At 32.8% G+C, this 17,476-nt stretch overlaps 1 protein-coding gene across 1 annotated transcript in view; it reads left to right on the top strand.

The window, feature by feature from the left end:
* The first annotated feature begins 841 nt into the window (after positions 1-841).
* LOC106708114 (ribosomal protein S6 kinase alpha-4) overlaps positions 842-17,476 on the top strand; it is a 76,593-nt gene continuing 59,958 nt past the window's right edge. The window contains exons 1-2 of the mRNA XM_045684723.1: positions 842-2,268; positions 11,180-11,248. Coding sequence (XP_045540679.1) covers positions 1,458-2,268; positions 11,180-11,248 — 880 coding nt within the window. The 5' untranslated portion in view covers positions 842-1,457. The remainder of the gene's footprint in view (positions 2,269-11,179; positions 11,249-17,476) is intronic.

The following is a 17,476-nucleotide window of genomic DNA, read 5'->3' as shown; positions in this document are numbered from 1 at the left end:
TGTAATTACAATGATTTATTTGATTATTTTTAAATATTTTCTACTATTATGTGGTAATTTTAATAATTAAAAATATTTATCTATACATTTAGCCCAATTTTGCTGTTAATTCTAAGTTAATTGTCATTTACTAATAACGTATCTACGTACGTACCATTTTTGGACGACATCGTCACATAACACTAGGGAGGATGGTGATAAGCGCTGACTTACTCGATATAAAATAAAATTCATAGTAAATGACTTCCTGAATTCCTACCTCATTGATTTCCTACCCAATTTAGTGATTTATCTCGTCAATAAAAATCCTAGCTTTAAGAATATTCAATAATGTCGTTACAAGTCGGTAAGTACAAATTATAAACAAATTTGTGAATTCTCTTTTATTAATTAAATCAGTACTTTTTGCTCGTAATATGCTAAATATCCTTTATAAATTTCTAACCTATCCAATGTATTTCAAGGGCAAACGCAATAATGTGACCTTGACACATTTGCCTCACAAAAGATGGCGTTAGCTAGTTATTAACGAAGTTTGTGCAAAACTAAAATAGACCGAAACGCGAGCTCTGTCTTTCGATTTAAAATAAAATCACTGGAAAATATAACTCAAATCCCTGATAACGAGTACAAGTTTACGGTGACCTTCCGTGATAATAAGTGTTATAAATTACTACGCCATTCCCGCCTTGAGAAAGAAAAACAACACAATTCCTTTTTTTTATTAGGTATAGAGTTAAAATAATTTAAACATTATTTATTAAAGCATTTGAGCTGACAAGATATATGTAGAAGTATTTTTCCTCGCTCTATCCGCCCAGCGGACATAAAATGATCGGAACTGAGAACTGTTTGTTGACATTAGTACGTCATACGGCCGTGTTGTAGACCGCTCTACCGAGTCGCATCTCGCGTTTTTAATATAAATTACCTGAATTTACACCAAACTTCCACGTTACACCTGTACAGTGAAAGCGTTAAAGTGTATCATTGACATTGTTGGATTGAACGTAATACGAATGGCGAAGTTATTGTGAATGAACAAAAAGAGCGGGGAAAATCTGTGCAAATGTCGCTTGTTCGGCTATTTTTAGCTGTACACACGGCGCGATAACCATGTTATAAATATTTTTGTGTATTAACATTAGAATATTATGCATTTGTCGAAAGTTAATGGAAAATAATTTTGAAATCATCAAGTTTTAATCGCTGAATTGACTTATTAGAAAAGCGAAGGCGCCTAAACACGTTTGACAGTTCGTGGACACACACAGATACAACCGGCAGACGGCGCATGTGTGCGTAAACACAAGTGATGTGAAATTGTTGCGCTTATCGATTAGTAAGATAATTTCAAGGACATTGTTATACAAGTCTTTCCTTTTATATCCAAATATGACCGTCATAAATCAAATATGATATTTTAACATTAACAATATTTTTTATTTTCTTTAATCATGGAGTCGTTTAAAGAGCAAGTAAAAAGTTTTGACACTGAAACAAGTAGTGAATTAGCAACAGGTTGTGATGCAGGACTTTCCGAAAATTTAAAGGGATCTGATGCATTCCTGACAAGTATTGACAATGTCTCTATAATTGGAGAAAACGTTGTTATTGGAGGTAGAGATTTATCTCTAGATCCCAATAGGATTGGGCCAAGTGAATTAGGGGATACTTCCCCGGACATGGAAACACCAAAGATTCTAGATTCGCCAATGCTAGAACATGAACACGTACAAATTATAAACGCAGAAGAGAAAAATATTACAGACGTACAAAATTCAGAAACGTCGAGGGAGGAAAAAGAAGAATCTTTGGACGAACAAAAACCGGAAACTTTAAAAGCACAAAAATTAGATGTTCGAGACATAAAAATGCCAGAATCTCCGCAAAAGCAAGGACAAAAATCACCACAAATATCAGACACTCCAAAACTAAGTGAAGATCTAGAAAAATCTAAACGTCATAAATTTTTAAAACTAACACTGACAAAGAATAAAGACGATGTTTTCGTGAGACCATCGCCAATTGCAGAGGTTATGTCTCCCGCGAGAATGTTACAATTTGAAATTGACGTAACAACCAGCTCCACACCGACTATGAAACGTGCTGCTATTGATTTTAATTTCTTCAACGAAAACAATTTTGAGGAATACTTTACTGACGTACCTAAAAATACTGATGGAGAGGCGAAAACTGTAGAAGAAGCGTACATAGAGACACCGGTTATTGTAAAAACCGATACTGTGCGACACGAAATTGGCTATGGTAAGTTTAATAATTTTCTATACTACCAATTCATTAAAAATAAACGAGTTGCAATATTTTTTTTATATAGTAGAAGACCTCATTATCAGGTAAACTTAATTCTGTGTTTTCACCTTTCTTGATATTAGTAATGCTAATTTATTAGAAGGCAAAACTTGTCTGTGAGATTTTAGGTAAAATAACCGTTCATTCTAGTTTTTGAGAGCTGTTTAAGGATATTCATTTACTGTTTTTGGTTTTTACCTGACATCCAAAAAACGGAAACAAGAAATGTAATTGATAAAAAAACAAATTACCTGCAGCCTAATGAATGCACGAATCGTTCCGTAGCAACTTATTTAATTACTAGTCGCCGGATATTTCGCTAACCGTTGGTGTTTGAGACCAAAATCTCTGTATTAAACATATCGACGCTGGAAAGCGTAAACGCTGTAACCCCGAAAGTATGAACTTTACAGGAGAGCCAAAAAATGATAACTCGTGAGCTGATACGCCTACAAGCATGCGGTATTTAGCAATGTTGTGTAGTTTGTGCTAACCTATAATAAAATCATTATCGTTTGATAATGGTTGAAATTATTAACGTGTGAAAAACATATTCGCGATTTCAAGGGTTACAGCGTTTATGCTTTCCAGCGTCGATATCGTCATCATTGATTTCGTTCTCAGAGACCGACAACAAGTAGTATTGTCATTATCTAGACTAAGCTGAACTCTATTTTAAACGTTTGTTCAAACAACTCCCAGGTCAATTAACATTGGAAATTAATATACACAAAATTGTCGATTTCAATCAACATAACTTTTTTATGTATGCACCGATTAGTGCATCCAGGGCTTTTACGATTAAAGTGAACTCATTTAAGTCTTGAATCAATACAATTACTTTATGGTCTAATTCTAACCGTAATATTCAACTGTAACACTTGTACAAGAACATTTTGTTGTCTTTGTCTTTTACGAAGAGTTTAAGAATGATAGCAATATTTTTGCTATAAATTACTCTAATACATATATTTATGCAAACGAACCGATAATAAAACAAAATTTGCAAAACTCTACGGACATCGCGAACTAATCTAACAAATGGTAAGTACTATGTATATTGATTTTTACGTCCACTGCGGTATTCGAGACTTGAAACTCGATTCGACTCGACTTTTCTTTGAAATTATTTGCTCCAGATACAAAATACCTTAATATACTTAGGAAGCTAATTTTAATCGAACTGTAATATGATTAGAATGTTTGTAAGTAATAAATAATCAAATAAAATATACGTTATTTTTTCTTTTTTTTTACCTCTGCTGGTCTCAAAACGCTAAATGGTTTAAAGGTTGAAAGAAAACCGCTATCGATCTTACTCTAAAATATTCACATTTTTAGCGAAAATCAATTTTTAAATATGGGTTTTTAATTCAGCTGTATGTTTGTTTCTTGGTAACTTTGCTCCTAGTCGACCGATTTTAATAATTATGTTTGAAGATATTTTAAGTACTCAATAATTTACGAAATCTCATCAATATCTGCCCTTTTTCCTATGGAGGGTCTGTCTGTATTCACTTCCTCCTATAATGCAAATGCATGAAAGGATAACCTCTTCTACACAATCTACACTTTAATACGAGTGGTTGATGACATTTGAAACAATTATCCATAACAATGATATTTATTACAGTTAAAAATTAAAGAATTCTTTCTTTGGTGGTAATTTTATCAAGAATCAAGTTATGTTTTGAAAACATCCGTCGGTTAAGACGTGATACTTTTTGCTTTTCTGTTGTAAGTGCGAAGGTCGATCGTACTTCCGTGATTTCAGTAACCTTCCGTATCAGTACAGTAAGGAGTTGCCAGTTAAAAGTATTTTGAAATCATTTTGGGGACATTTTTTTATTACCATCGTGCTTGTTATCCTTCGCCTGAGATTCTTAACATAAACTTTTCCATGGAATTCCACTGTACACTGTACACACCTGTACAAAACTGTTAACGCTGCGACCCAAATTGGTTAAAAATTTACCATAAATCATGCAGATTATGGTAAATTTAATACATACCTAAAACTAGTCTTTTGTTTAGTATTTTAAATGGTAATGACTTATTTTTGAAGAGGTTAGTTACAATGTTTTCATGCCTTAAACTGGTTGTAGTAATGATAATTACGATAGATAAACATTGATAATTATTTCTTGTGGGTTCTCACTGCCGTGACACTCGTAGAATAACATATATTGTCACCCTTCTTGTTCACCTTAAACAACTGATATAGCAATATGTTTCAGTGGAAACTTAAGGCTTGACTGTACTTATAATCACCAAGTTACCATAATATATATAGCATGTTACATCATCTGCCGTTTCATTAAATGGTTAGTCTAAAATACTGAGAAGTCTAAATCATGTTTTTAATTTTAACCAAGTAGATAAATGTCGGTTAATTCAAAATGATATAAATTTCAGACACTTTAGTTTTCAGTTTAAAACAAGACATTGAAAGACAATTTTAATTATTATTTAAAGATATGTAACATCACTATAATTATAACATTGAAAAAGTGTTAAAACTGTTGTTATTCCATTACATTTGCTGTCTTTTTCTGCTTGATAGATAAGCAATACTTTTGTCTCTCTTTGTTTACGTCCATGAAATGGTTACTCCACAGTACAAGTACAAATACAAGCAAGAGCTATTTCTTTTTGTTCCCACAAGCATAATAATATAAAGTACAAATAATATTACAATCGTTTTATGTTCTAAAACTACGTCTGAAAACAAAATGTAATAAAAAAACTAGAGTCGTAATGAGTAGAGATTATAAATTTGTCTCTACATTTTACATGTACTGTCTGGCCTCGTAAATCGTTTTGTAGTGGGGGAACCTCCGCTCGCAAGTTGCACGGTTTCTATTTTGCGTTTCTCGAATTCAGTTACTTTATCGCGTTGAGTGGGGCGTCTCATTCTCGCGAGCATTTTTAATTTATATTATTATAGTTCTAGTTAATTTAAATTTTATTAGACAACCGGACCACTTGTATGTAGTTAGGTGATAAGTAGAAAATGAAAAAATTGTAATACTAATATTTAAAGGTGAAGGAATTATATGACAGTGCAGTGAATTCTTTCAGTTTATGAAAACATCTGGATTGACGTGATCTTTTGTGGACAATCAGACGACAAAAAGGCTGTGATTTTTATAATAAAAAGAAATAAGACCGTGTGATAAAACTAAATATTTGACATCTCAACCGAGTGAACATAGCCGCAAGTGTTATTTGTGTCGGTGGAATTACGCAGGCATTTCATAGTTCGCGTGTACATTACAGTTATATTGCCATTCAATTTGGTCGGATAATAGCCCGCAGCCGCGCCATCTGCACCGAGTCGTCCGAAGTGAACTTCGCGCACGTCACAGTACGAGTTTGAGTATGCTCGCGAAATTTTACGTGTCGTGTTTACTTTCGCTGGAGTAACGTTCCGATTAGTTTGAAAAATAATTGACTTGGAAATTTGTAACTGTACACGCATAAAACTAGTGACAGATGTGTAAAAAGTGAAAGTTGTCGTGAAACCTTTGGGGGTGTGTGAGAGTCTACATGGTTTTGGGGGGTTAGACCATGGCGACCGCCGAAATGAGCCTGCCTGACAAGAAACCGGAACACGAGTCGGGATATTACGAAGGCAGCGATCAGGAGGGTAGCATGGAGTGCGGTTGCCCCTCTCCAGTAAGCTCTAGGAACTCCTCGCACTCTACAAAGTTGAAGCGTCGGCATAGCGCCCACAAGCACAAGAAAGTTCCCCAGAAGAAGCTTCGTAACGAGCACGTGAATGGATGCATGGGTAACGGGCATGCTGGTAACAGTGTGGAAATAGTGGACTGTTCCAGTTTGCCGTCAGTAAAAGATGTGAATAATGCTGTGGAAACTGTCCCTGAGGCAGGTCCGAGCAGCAAACGAAGCAGTTCTGTGGAACTAATCGGAGGAACTGTCCCCGCCCCTGCTAGAGACTCTGTGGATTGGAATTTGGTGTACGCTAGTAAAATAAGGAAAAGAAGTAAAGGTCAGTCAATTTATTAATAGTTAAGCATCTTTAGCTATGTAATATACAACTGTTTATAGGATTTTTACTAATGCTATTATGTTTAATAAATTTGACTTATATTTTTATTGAGGGCTTATTAAAGTACAATCATTAGTGAAGTTAATGACCCTTAACTAATTAAAAATATAATAAAAAAATACAATGAAAGTTAAGAGTTGACTTTTTTGAAGAAACAATGTAATTTTAATTTACTTTCCAGAATTGCTAATTTACTAAACATGTAATGTTCAGTAATTAGTATTTATGTTTATACATTCAAGTGGAAAAAAAAATAGCCGTTTATCTTGAATTTGCATAGATGGACATATTTTAATTTATCACAGTACTAGATTAAATATAGCCTATGTTACTCAGAAATAATTTGTTTCTTATGTTGAAAGATTTTTTTAAAATTGGTCCAGAAGTTTACGAGTTAGTTATAAATGAACAAACCAAAATTAAAATGTCCTCTTTCTCTTCTTTATTTTCTAGGTAAAGATAGTAAGGACAAAGAAAAGAGAAGTTAAATTTTTTAGGAAAGTTTCAAAATTTGACTGCAATGCATCTTTTAAGTTACATAATACAAATTAAACATTTTAAGATGCTATGGAATAAAATATATTAAGTTATTTCTTAATTAAGCCAAAGAAAAAAATCATTAGTTACTTTATACTAAGAAATAATATGCTGAAAAATGTACTTAAAATATATTCTGAAAGTATTTAATGCATGTTGGCATATATTAGGCTTTTTTTTTAATTTTGCACAGACAAAGTCGTGGACAACTGCTAGTTGTAGAAATATTTATAAACCTTATTGTTAGATGAGATTTTTAAATAGGATAAAAAAAAAAATTATTGGTGTTGGTACATTAAATGTCTTCTGCACTCATCTTAATTTTGCTTCAATAGCTATAAAAAACATAATCCTAGGTGAAAAGTATCTCAAGTGTTACTTGACTAAGATAAAGTATCTGATGTGTTGAACCTTTGCAGAATTATAGAGTAAATATGTAAATTGTATCCCATAACTATTTCTGGGATCGAAAATATGGTGTTCATCCAGACTTTCCTTTATATCTATGCTAAATTTCATTGAGTTCCGTTGAGCTATTTTGGAGATACCTTCTAACAAACACCATGCATCTTAATATTCGCATTTAAAATATTAGTAAGATATTTGGTACTTATAAATATGTTATCCTATTTTTTTTTTGGGACTTTTATTCTAATGAACATATCAATCTCATAGTTAAAGATGACAACTATGAGATTGATTTGTGCTTCATCTTTATCTGACTTTCTTTTAACGATCAAAGAATATTTGGTAATTCTACAATTCAATCACTTTTAGCTCTCATCCATTATTATTACTATTAATTTTAAAAATACTATGTCTTGATTAAGGAAAAAAATGAGTTATTGCTGTTAAAGCATTAACTGTTTACGAAAATTTTAAAGTAATTAAATGATTGATTGAATCACTTGCTCAAGGAAAGTAATCAATACAATTTGCCTTTGTGTTTTACACCCCATCCTTTTTATTTCGCACCCCGCCTCGGAGTCGCGACCCCATTTAGACTAACCAGCCAGCCTTTATGTAAGTCTTGCAAAGCTGTATATAAAGAATTTTATTTTTCATTTATGATTTTTTTTTTAATTAATATGACAGGAATCATTTGTGAAAATGGTATCTGTGTTAAAATTAAAAATAATTAAATCAATTAGTTTTATGAAATATCTAAGCTTTTTAAAAAAACCTGTCAGGAGGTATATCACACTATATTCTTTTTTGTTGTCTATACTTAAAAAAATCTTACTAATATTATAAATGCCAATGTTTAGATGGATGTATGTTTGTGAGAAGGTGAGATACCTTCTCACAAACATACATCCATTCATCCACGTTTGCTAGAAGTCTGAAAGAATACATAGACTACTTAATACGTTATTTAGATGCCGCGCGCATAGAGTCGCGGGCGACAGCTAGTATCTAATAAACACATTTTGTCACCAAGTTTTTGTCAGTTACTTAAGAAACCCTCAACTGACCTCATCTGCAAAGGGAGAGTCAAAACCAAACTATAAAAATAAAATTTAGGGTCCTCTAAGAAGCAAGCATATATCTTTCTTAAAGGCCGGTAACGCATCTGTAGTTCCTCTAGTGTTGCAGATGTCCATAGGCGTCGATGATCACCTTGGTGTTCCCGCCGCACGTTTGCCCCCTTCTCTTATAAAAAAAAAATAAATAAAATAAAAAGGAAGTATTATTAATTAAAAGTAAATTTTAATTTGTTTTCATATAGATGTTTTTGATACTAAAAACCCATAGTGAATTTAATTTTGTTGCATGTTACAGTCTGTTTGAGGTAATGTATTGATGTCACAATATTCAAAGCCCCTGGGTAACCGCGATAAAACACCCTAGTCTTATCATAGTGTTGGTGGTTTACTGTTTGACTGATAATGATGTAATAAATATACCAAGGACTGTGGTTAAATTTTTAGAACTATAATTATAGGTATTTGAGTTTATTTACTGTTGTTACCATATTTTTTTGCAAGTGCAAAATTCGTATAAATTTCAATTAAAAGTATTACTAACGCCATCTTTAATAAATTTATTGTAATACCAAATCTGTATAACACATTCATATTTTATCGATACAAAGTACACATTTTTATAACTGTGAAATTGTTGAATAAATTAAACTTTAAATATTTATTGAATTGTATTTTTTATAGAAATTATAGTAATGTAAATGAATTAATAGCATTGTAATTAACATTTAATGATTACATAAAAATGTGTGACCTTTTGGATGTAAATTATTTTTAGAAGGTCAAAAGTACATACTATTTCTATTTTGGTGCCAAATGTTATTCTAATCTGAATTCCTTTAACACTTAGAATACTTTTTCAAGTTCAATTAAAAAAAAATATATTTGTTTTCTGTTATACATTCTTAAACCACTGGACAAATTGTGATAAACCTTTGGTAGTACGTTTAAAGCATGTCAGAGATGGTTCGTGTTCTTGAAAAAAAAAACTTTTGCTTGAACTATAATTAATCTTAATTGTTGTACGGTTGTTAAGGGGTGTAATTTAAAAGTTTTTCTGATCTTCAGACCTAGTGCTATACAATGATGTCAAAATCTAGAAATACTGGTTTTGTCTAAATCTAAATTCTTAGGTTGTTTGCGCGTCACCAATCCGTTGTGTTATTTTACGATGCAAAAATACGTTGGTTTAACAATTTATAGAACACTAGTTGACACCGTCTGCGCGGTTAAAAAGCAAATTAACGTAATAATTGGCCTATGTGTTCTACCAGACTATGTTCTACATCTGTGCCAAATTTCATCAAGATCCGTTCTGCCGTTCCGGAGATACCTTCTATCAAACATCCATCCATCTAAACATTCGCATTTATAATATTAGGAACATATAATTTGGACAATATTTTAAATCTTCCAATTAATTTGTTACTAAGAAATAGACTGAATAGTAAAATGTTCAGTGAAATAATTAACTGGTATCATTGATAATCTTGTTTATTGCTCTTTTTGTTGGGTTTAATAACAGACTTCAAAAAAGAGGTAATTTATGTGTCTGTTCATTGTGACTCCCTGATTCGATTGATTTATTTACGTTATGTCAGTTACCTTTTTTTAATTAACAAATTCTTGAAATAAAAATATTGATAAAGTTGTTAACATTTTATGTTTAACACCATGGTGTTAATCATTTAATAATATTTGCCACGCGACTATCGTGTGCTCTAATACTTCCGTATTGTAATAAATATTTGTTTCATGTTCAAATTAACCTTTGTACTGACTTGTTTTTTTTACAGCGGTTTACCTAAACTTGTTATTATTCCATGTACTTAATGATACTATATGATAAGTAAACAAGTCAACACTGGGTTTTCACTGGTAAAAAATGTAAAACCATGTTATTGTCTTTAAAATACAGAGATAAATACTAAAATTTATTTCATAACTAGCTGTGCCCGAAACTTTTTTCGTGTGAAATATTGTCTTCTGGTAGCAATTTTAATGACTTGGCTAATTATTTTACTTAAAATTATAACAACAGAACATATTAAACTTACAAAACATTTACGTAAACCTTACATATTACACCCTTGAGGGTTAAACTTTTACGAACTGTAAATTTGATAATTATTTCTATCAAATAACAGCCTACAAAATAAACTTCAACCTTCTGTCTGTAAAAATGACAATACTTCTTTATAAATTTCCATCCCAAATTTAAACTCCTCACAACCCTTTATCACGTTAAAAAGTAGCATATATCTTTTCTCAGGCTCTAGACTATCTGTGTACCAATTTTTAATTTAAATCGGTTCAGTAGTTTTACCGTGAAAGCGAGACAAATAGACAGAGTAACTTCCGCATTTATATTACTAAAAATCATGTCTTCAATTTTCATCGAACGAATCTAATTTAAGAACTTATGTTGTATTTGTATTTATTTAATTAATAAATGATAATGCTTCTTCATTAATTTTTTTTAGTGATTTTTGTAGCAGTAGTTCTGTCTTAAGTATTTAAATGTATATTTTAAGTAATACTAGCTTTCACCCGCGGCTCCGTCCGCGCGGAATAAAAAATAGAAAACGGGGTAAAAATTATCCTATGTCCGTTTCCTGGTTCTAAGCTACCTGCCCACCAATTTTCAGTCAAATCGATTCAGCCGTTCTTGAGTTATAAATAGTGTAACTAACACGACTTTTTTTATAGATATAGATGTAGATTTTTTTTAGCTGTAAATTAAGATGTCTTATAATGTTTTCTTTTGTTGCAGTCAATCTGAACGGTGCATCAAAAGTGGATATATCACATTTCGATTTACTCAAAGTTCTCGGTACTGGAGGTGAGTGCATTTTAATTACTTTTATTTATCTTATTTTGGCTTTCTCAGAACAAAATATAATTTTTAAATATATTTTTATGCCTGTTTCGTCAAAGATTATGACGGGGAAGACGATATGTTTAAGAGATTTTGCTCTTTGAAACCAACTGTTAATATATAATCTTATATCACTGTTATCAGATGTCATTCTTACCTCAGTATCCCTTATATTTTCTTTAAAAAAACAGAGACAGTTTGTGTTAATATAAGTGACAGTACAGACAGACGTACCAGTGTTTTGTATCAAGATCCGTTGTGCCGTTCCGGAGATACCTTCTAACAAACATCCATCCATCTATCTAAACTTTCTCATTTATTAGTAAGTTTATTTAGTTGTTTCTAAATGGAAATAGTATATTTAGAAATTTTAATTCGGTGTGGTAATTTCTAGAATCTTCAGTTCTTGTATCGTATGTTATATTACACCCAAGTGTATGTAAACCTTTAAGTACTCATTAATAAGGAGCAAGTAGGAAGCATCTAGTTTACGCAACAACGTATTGTTTGTTTTGTATTGACTATATTATCGGCGTGTAACATACAGACATGCCATTCGCAATATATCTGATCATATTTAATAACGTATTCAACCCATTTCAGGATGGACAATACTAATTTGATCGGTGAAATTTTGTTATTGACACTACAAATTTGTGGTTGAAATGTTTGAGTTTATACGCAACTTAAATATGTCTAGTTCTTCAGATGTTTTTTTTTAAAGATATAGACATATAGACAATCCAATTTTATTAATTGAGATAATTATGAGAGTTTGAATGGCTTAAAACTTGCTAATTTCCACTGCAGGGACATCGAATTTAAACATTACCTTTAATATAGTGTTTGATATTTTTGGCTTACTTTTACGCGCAGGAAAATGCATATACTATTTATTGATTTTATAGTCTACCATTACTTTGTAAAATAGTGGTTTTGTAACTACAGCGCCTTGTAAAGTAGTAGTACATAGTGGTAATTAGAAAAGACTAATTTATTATTTTCGAAACATCATTAAGAGGGAATTACATCTCAAGAACTATTTTTGTTGTATTTCCTTTCGCAAAAGCATCTCGAGTTCCGAAATAACATACGCTCGTCACGAAGACGAAATAAAGACAATGCATTCGCGACAATAAAAAGCGACCGCTATGCATGTGTAACAATGCGGTGCACGGTGCATTGCCGGCCGTGTGGTAAGGGCGATGACCCGGGAACACGTGCTTAGGATGTCCGGGATAGGGGTAGCGAATTTAAAAGATAATTTTTATTTAATTTTAAGAGTCTAGTAAATTGTTTTTGTTATATTTTTTACTAATAATATAAGTGCGAATGTTTGGATGGAAGTTTGTTTGAAGGTATTTCCAGAACGGCTCAATGGATCTTGCTTAAATTTGGCACAGTTGTAGAACATAGTATGGAAGAACACATAGGCTATAATTGAGTTTTTTTTTTAAATTCCGCGCAGACGGAGTCTTGGACGACAGCTAGTTGTATAATAAAAATAATGTAATTCATTACTCGTTAATATAATATTGTTGTGGCTTGTTGGTCCGCTATATTTTTTAATCACTACCTAGTATATTTCCGCATCGTTCCGTTCGACCAAACACGACCGTTAACTCTGAAGTTTGTTATACGTTAAATCCCTCTAGGGTCCTATGGCAACGTAGATAACCGTAATTTCCTTCATATTTCTATTAATCTAATAGGTTACGATTTGTTGGCTATTTTTTATCAGACGAAATATTTAAAGGTGAAACTTACTTGTGGTCAACAGTAATAGAACTTAATCTAGTGCTAGTAATTCATCAAGTTCATCATATTTTAACAGTACATTTAATGTCTGTCTGTCTGCAAGGCCGCGATTGTTCCGGGTAATCTCCGGAACGGCTGGACCGATTTTGACCGGACTTTGACTGGAAGGTAGCTGATGCATGCGGGCATATTATATGCTACTTTTTAATTCCGCGCTAACGAGTTAGTGCGTAATAAACACTACAATTTTTATGTTTGTAGCCGCCTAGTTACTAGCCTATGAAAATACTATCAACAACTCGGATATTTATAATGTATGAATATTAATTGAGCATCGATGGCTCAGGGGTTAAGCGCTTGATTTGCAATCTGCACCTCCTGGGTTCGAATCCCGCTATGTACCAATGTGTTTTTCGATTTACATATGTACATTTATCCGACGATCTTACGGTAAGGATAACATCGTGATGCTGCAAATATCTGTAAAGAAATTCAATGATATATGTGCAGTCAACCAACCCGCACTTAGCCAGTGTGGTTGACTATGGCCTAGTCACCCCTAACTTAGGGCTACTAGTTCTAACTAGTCTCCGAGCTCCTCAGTGGGCACATATAGTGAGCTGATGATGAATAATAATTGCCCTACTTTTGTACTGACTATGATTTTTGTTATTAAATTTCCCATTCCTCAAGCTACATTTTGATGAAATATTGGTACTAATGTTTTTAAGACTCCAGAGAATTTTCATCTCCATTGTCACCCCCTTCTTGATCATGTCATCTTTCACGCAATCCATCCATCTCTTCCTAGACCTACCTCTACCGGTGTACCTCCACACTCATATTTAACGTTCTGTTTGCCACATGCGATTCTTCCCTCCTGATAACACTCCAGAGAATTTTATAAATTAAAAATTGTTTCATGTCATTAACTCTTTGTTTTACACTATGACATTTGATTTTTTGATTTATGTGTGCAAAAAAACATTATAAAACTCTTTTGACATTGTCTTGACTTTGATTTTGCGACCATTCTCTCAAAAGTATAACACTCGAGAAGACGTACAAAATCTTGCTAATTTCGAAATGTCTGGGATGAAATTAATTCCGCAATACCTTCAGAACAATCAACCGACATTGAGCTTTGGTCCAGTCACGTGACATTCGTAGTAAACACAACTCTGTAGGTTTGTGTTTGGTTTTAGCACGTGTATGATATGTCACGTGCCAGGACTTGTGTTTGGTTCGTATATAAATGTTGTTTAGAGTAAGGAACATATCGCCATAGATGTGTCGCGAGGTCTTGCGATGCAAATTGATATTGACATATAGAGTTACAAGTTCTCGCAGACATTACGACTGTCTTAGTGTATTTTTTTAATAAATAAAAAAATCAACGATAGGCGCGTAAATACCCAATTTAAAGTCCTTATTAAGTTCCCCCAAAACAAAACACTATCCACAAAACTTCAAAACATACCGTTACACTGATATTTGTCAAATGGCCAGGAAAGGACTACTTAAGTGACATTTAAACGTCTCTGAGTAGTACTTATACATGTAATTATTGTTTAGAAAGCCGCCAATTTCCGCTACCGAGCATCAGATGTAAACGTGACTAGTTACTAACACGTGGGGATGCTGTTTACGTAAATTGGACGATGGAGGGGCATGTAGTGAGGAGGGGAGCGGGTGAGGGGCATTGTGGAGTCACGTGATCAACATTGGCCCAGCGTGTTGTGATTTTAGTATTGTTTCAGTCTATTGCGGTTTGATTATTTAATTTCTATGCTAATATTAATTGCGAGTATTCACTGCTGATACACCTGTACGAAACATGTTTTTCCTCTCCTATATGCTTAAATTAGATACAATTGACCTGTTTATTTGTGTAAGATTTCATACGAATCATAGCATCTTATCAGAGGCAAAACTAATTATTCGTAACGTATAATATGACGTACGTTAAAAACCTTCCGTCATTTTGTCGTCACGATGACGGACGAAGAAGGTATTAAATGAAATTGAAACGCATTTATTTACGGTTAATTTATCAACAACGTACAATAACGCATGTACTCGTTTTATATGTTTTGCGTATTTGTGACGGATTCCGCTACTCTATGTTGTTAAAGTTATGTATTTTTTGATGCACCAGTGGTGAATGTAGTTGATATATTATGTCAGTAATTGTGTGGGTTTGTATGTATGTATTTGATAATAATTTTTGTCTATTTTTTTTTTTAAACAAGTTTACTTTTGAAATGTTTAATTTTTAAATATTCAATGCAATTTATTTTTATTATAACGTACGTCAATACCCTGTTTGACATTATTGTCTTTTAAAATGTTACCTTCAAGGTCATTTGTATATATTTATTGTCAACTAGCTGTCGCCTACGACTCCGTGCGCGCGAAATTTTAAATTTAATTATAAGCCTATGTGTTCTGTTAGACTATGTTCTATATCCAAGCCTCATCCAGATCCGTTAAGGCGTTGTGATACCTTCAAACATCCATCCATCTAAACATTCGCATTTATAACATTAGTAAGATTACACAATCCGATGGCTCCTACGTGTACTATCGTAAGATTACAGCGATTTAACCCTGTTTTATGTTTTTTTTAAACTAACTTGATAAATACTAATTTTTGTGTAAATTTAAAAGTAACATTAGAAAGAAAAAGAACTGTAGATTTTGGTTGCCTATTGAATGTTCATTTTTGATGTGTCGTAATTAATCATATTATTAATGTTTAAACTTTTGTCACGCAAAATTTGCGTTTTAAACATACGATAGTTTACGAAGAAGCCATCCACATTTTAGGCTACTTATTTCTAGTTACACTTATATGTTTTTCTTTAAATGATTTATTTTTTAAGTGTACAAGTTCCTCTTAGTAATAATATTAATGTAACTTGACTTGTGTTTTGGTATTGAAAAGCGCAGACGCTAAGTATAATTTTGGCGAAGTAAATGTGATAGAAAACGTACTAACTTCGTGTTTTTTTTTTTTTTTTTTTGTGACTGAGTAGTCACTGTTTGCCTTGAGGAGGCATTTACAGTTTCACCGGGCTTGAGGTGGCCGGGCGCAGATGGCGCTTAGCCTAAACCTCGTTTAAGAGTAACTAGGCTCGAGGGCTCCCTCAGGAGCCTCGGCTCGGGCTGTTACTTCGTTATTATTACCGGATTGGGAAGAGCGTCGAACAATGATCCCTCGTATTATATACCCTTGTCAGTTTGTTTGCACTAACTGTAGAAAGTGAATTCGGTGTTTGTCTGCGGTTGTGCACTTGAAATATTTGCTTGTTCAGTCACATGTGCTTACGTCTTGTTTTGAACATATTTCGCTACAATTTTATGCAAATTGTTGTTTGTTTCTTGAGCTAAGATATCGTGAGTCTTCAAGAAAAATATATAGACATCTCAGTCATCGACATTGAAATTATTAAAGGTATAGTTGATAAGTATTCAAAATTTCTCATTATTTACCTTTGGTTTCTGAGCCCAAAATCTTGGTTAAAAACTTATCGTCATCCCTGTCATTATCTTTAATAAAACAGAGATAACAATATGTTTTTAACGGGGTTTTTGGTCTCAGAAATCCACGGTTAATTTTATTGATTTAATTCAAATTAAATTAAACATTGCCTGTTTTGTTTTGTAAGCGTTCAACGACATTTGAAAAAATTTCGAATGTCAATCGATATTCTGATTACAGTTATAAAGGTTTACTTTCTATAAGACGTCACGGATTATTTACCGTTGTTACGATAGTTCTTTCGAAGGTAACTTGGGTAGGCTCAATAATTGCGAGCTCAACGCTCTATGAAGGTTACGTCTACTGAAGGAACATCAGATACGAGTTCAATGTCCTTACAAGTAGTGATATATTAATAATGTCATTGAAGCTTTGATTTGATTTGTTGAATAGTAACGTAAAATATTATTGTAAAAGTTATTTTTGTATGGAAGATTCTGTACTTTTAAAATGTCCTGGTTTTAATAATGTGGATATTTTCAATCCAAACTCAATTTGAGAAACAAAAAATGGATAAAATCTTCTCTATCTATCCTATTCGAGATAAAAAGAGATATAGTTTAAATATTTTTTTTTGTAACAGCAAACTATGTAAAATTAGATATTGTACCAGGGCAGTATGGCGTGGTAGGAGTACGGGCCAGGACGTCGTCTGCGCGGGTTCGTCGACCCCCGAAACTGGCGCGTAGCGGTGCCCGGTCATTACCCGCCCGTCCTTACATCGCTTCTGACCTTATGTCCACCTGGTACTTTGCTAGTGTGTTTTTTTTGTTTAGTAGATTTTTTATTTTAATATCCTATTATTGATATGCATAATGTCTATCATCAAAGATTTGATTAATTACTGTACTTATGTAAAATATATTTGGCTCTATTATAAACTAGCTGGC

Source organism: Papilio machaon, chromosome 27, assembly GCF_912999745.1.
Source record: "Papilio machaon chromosome 27, ilPapMach1.1, whole genome shotgun sequence".
Classification (NCBI taxonomy): domain Eukaryota; kingdom Metazoa; phylum Arthropoda; class Insecta; order Lepidoptera; family Papilionidae; genus Papilio; species Papilio machaon.
Note: the sequence above shows the minus strand (reverse complement) of the source record. Positions and strands in the feature narration are given on the sequence as shown.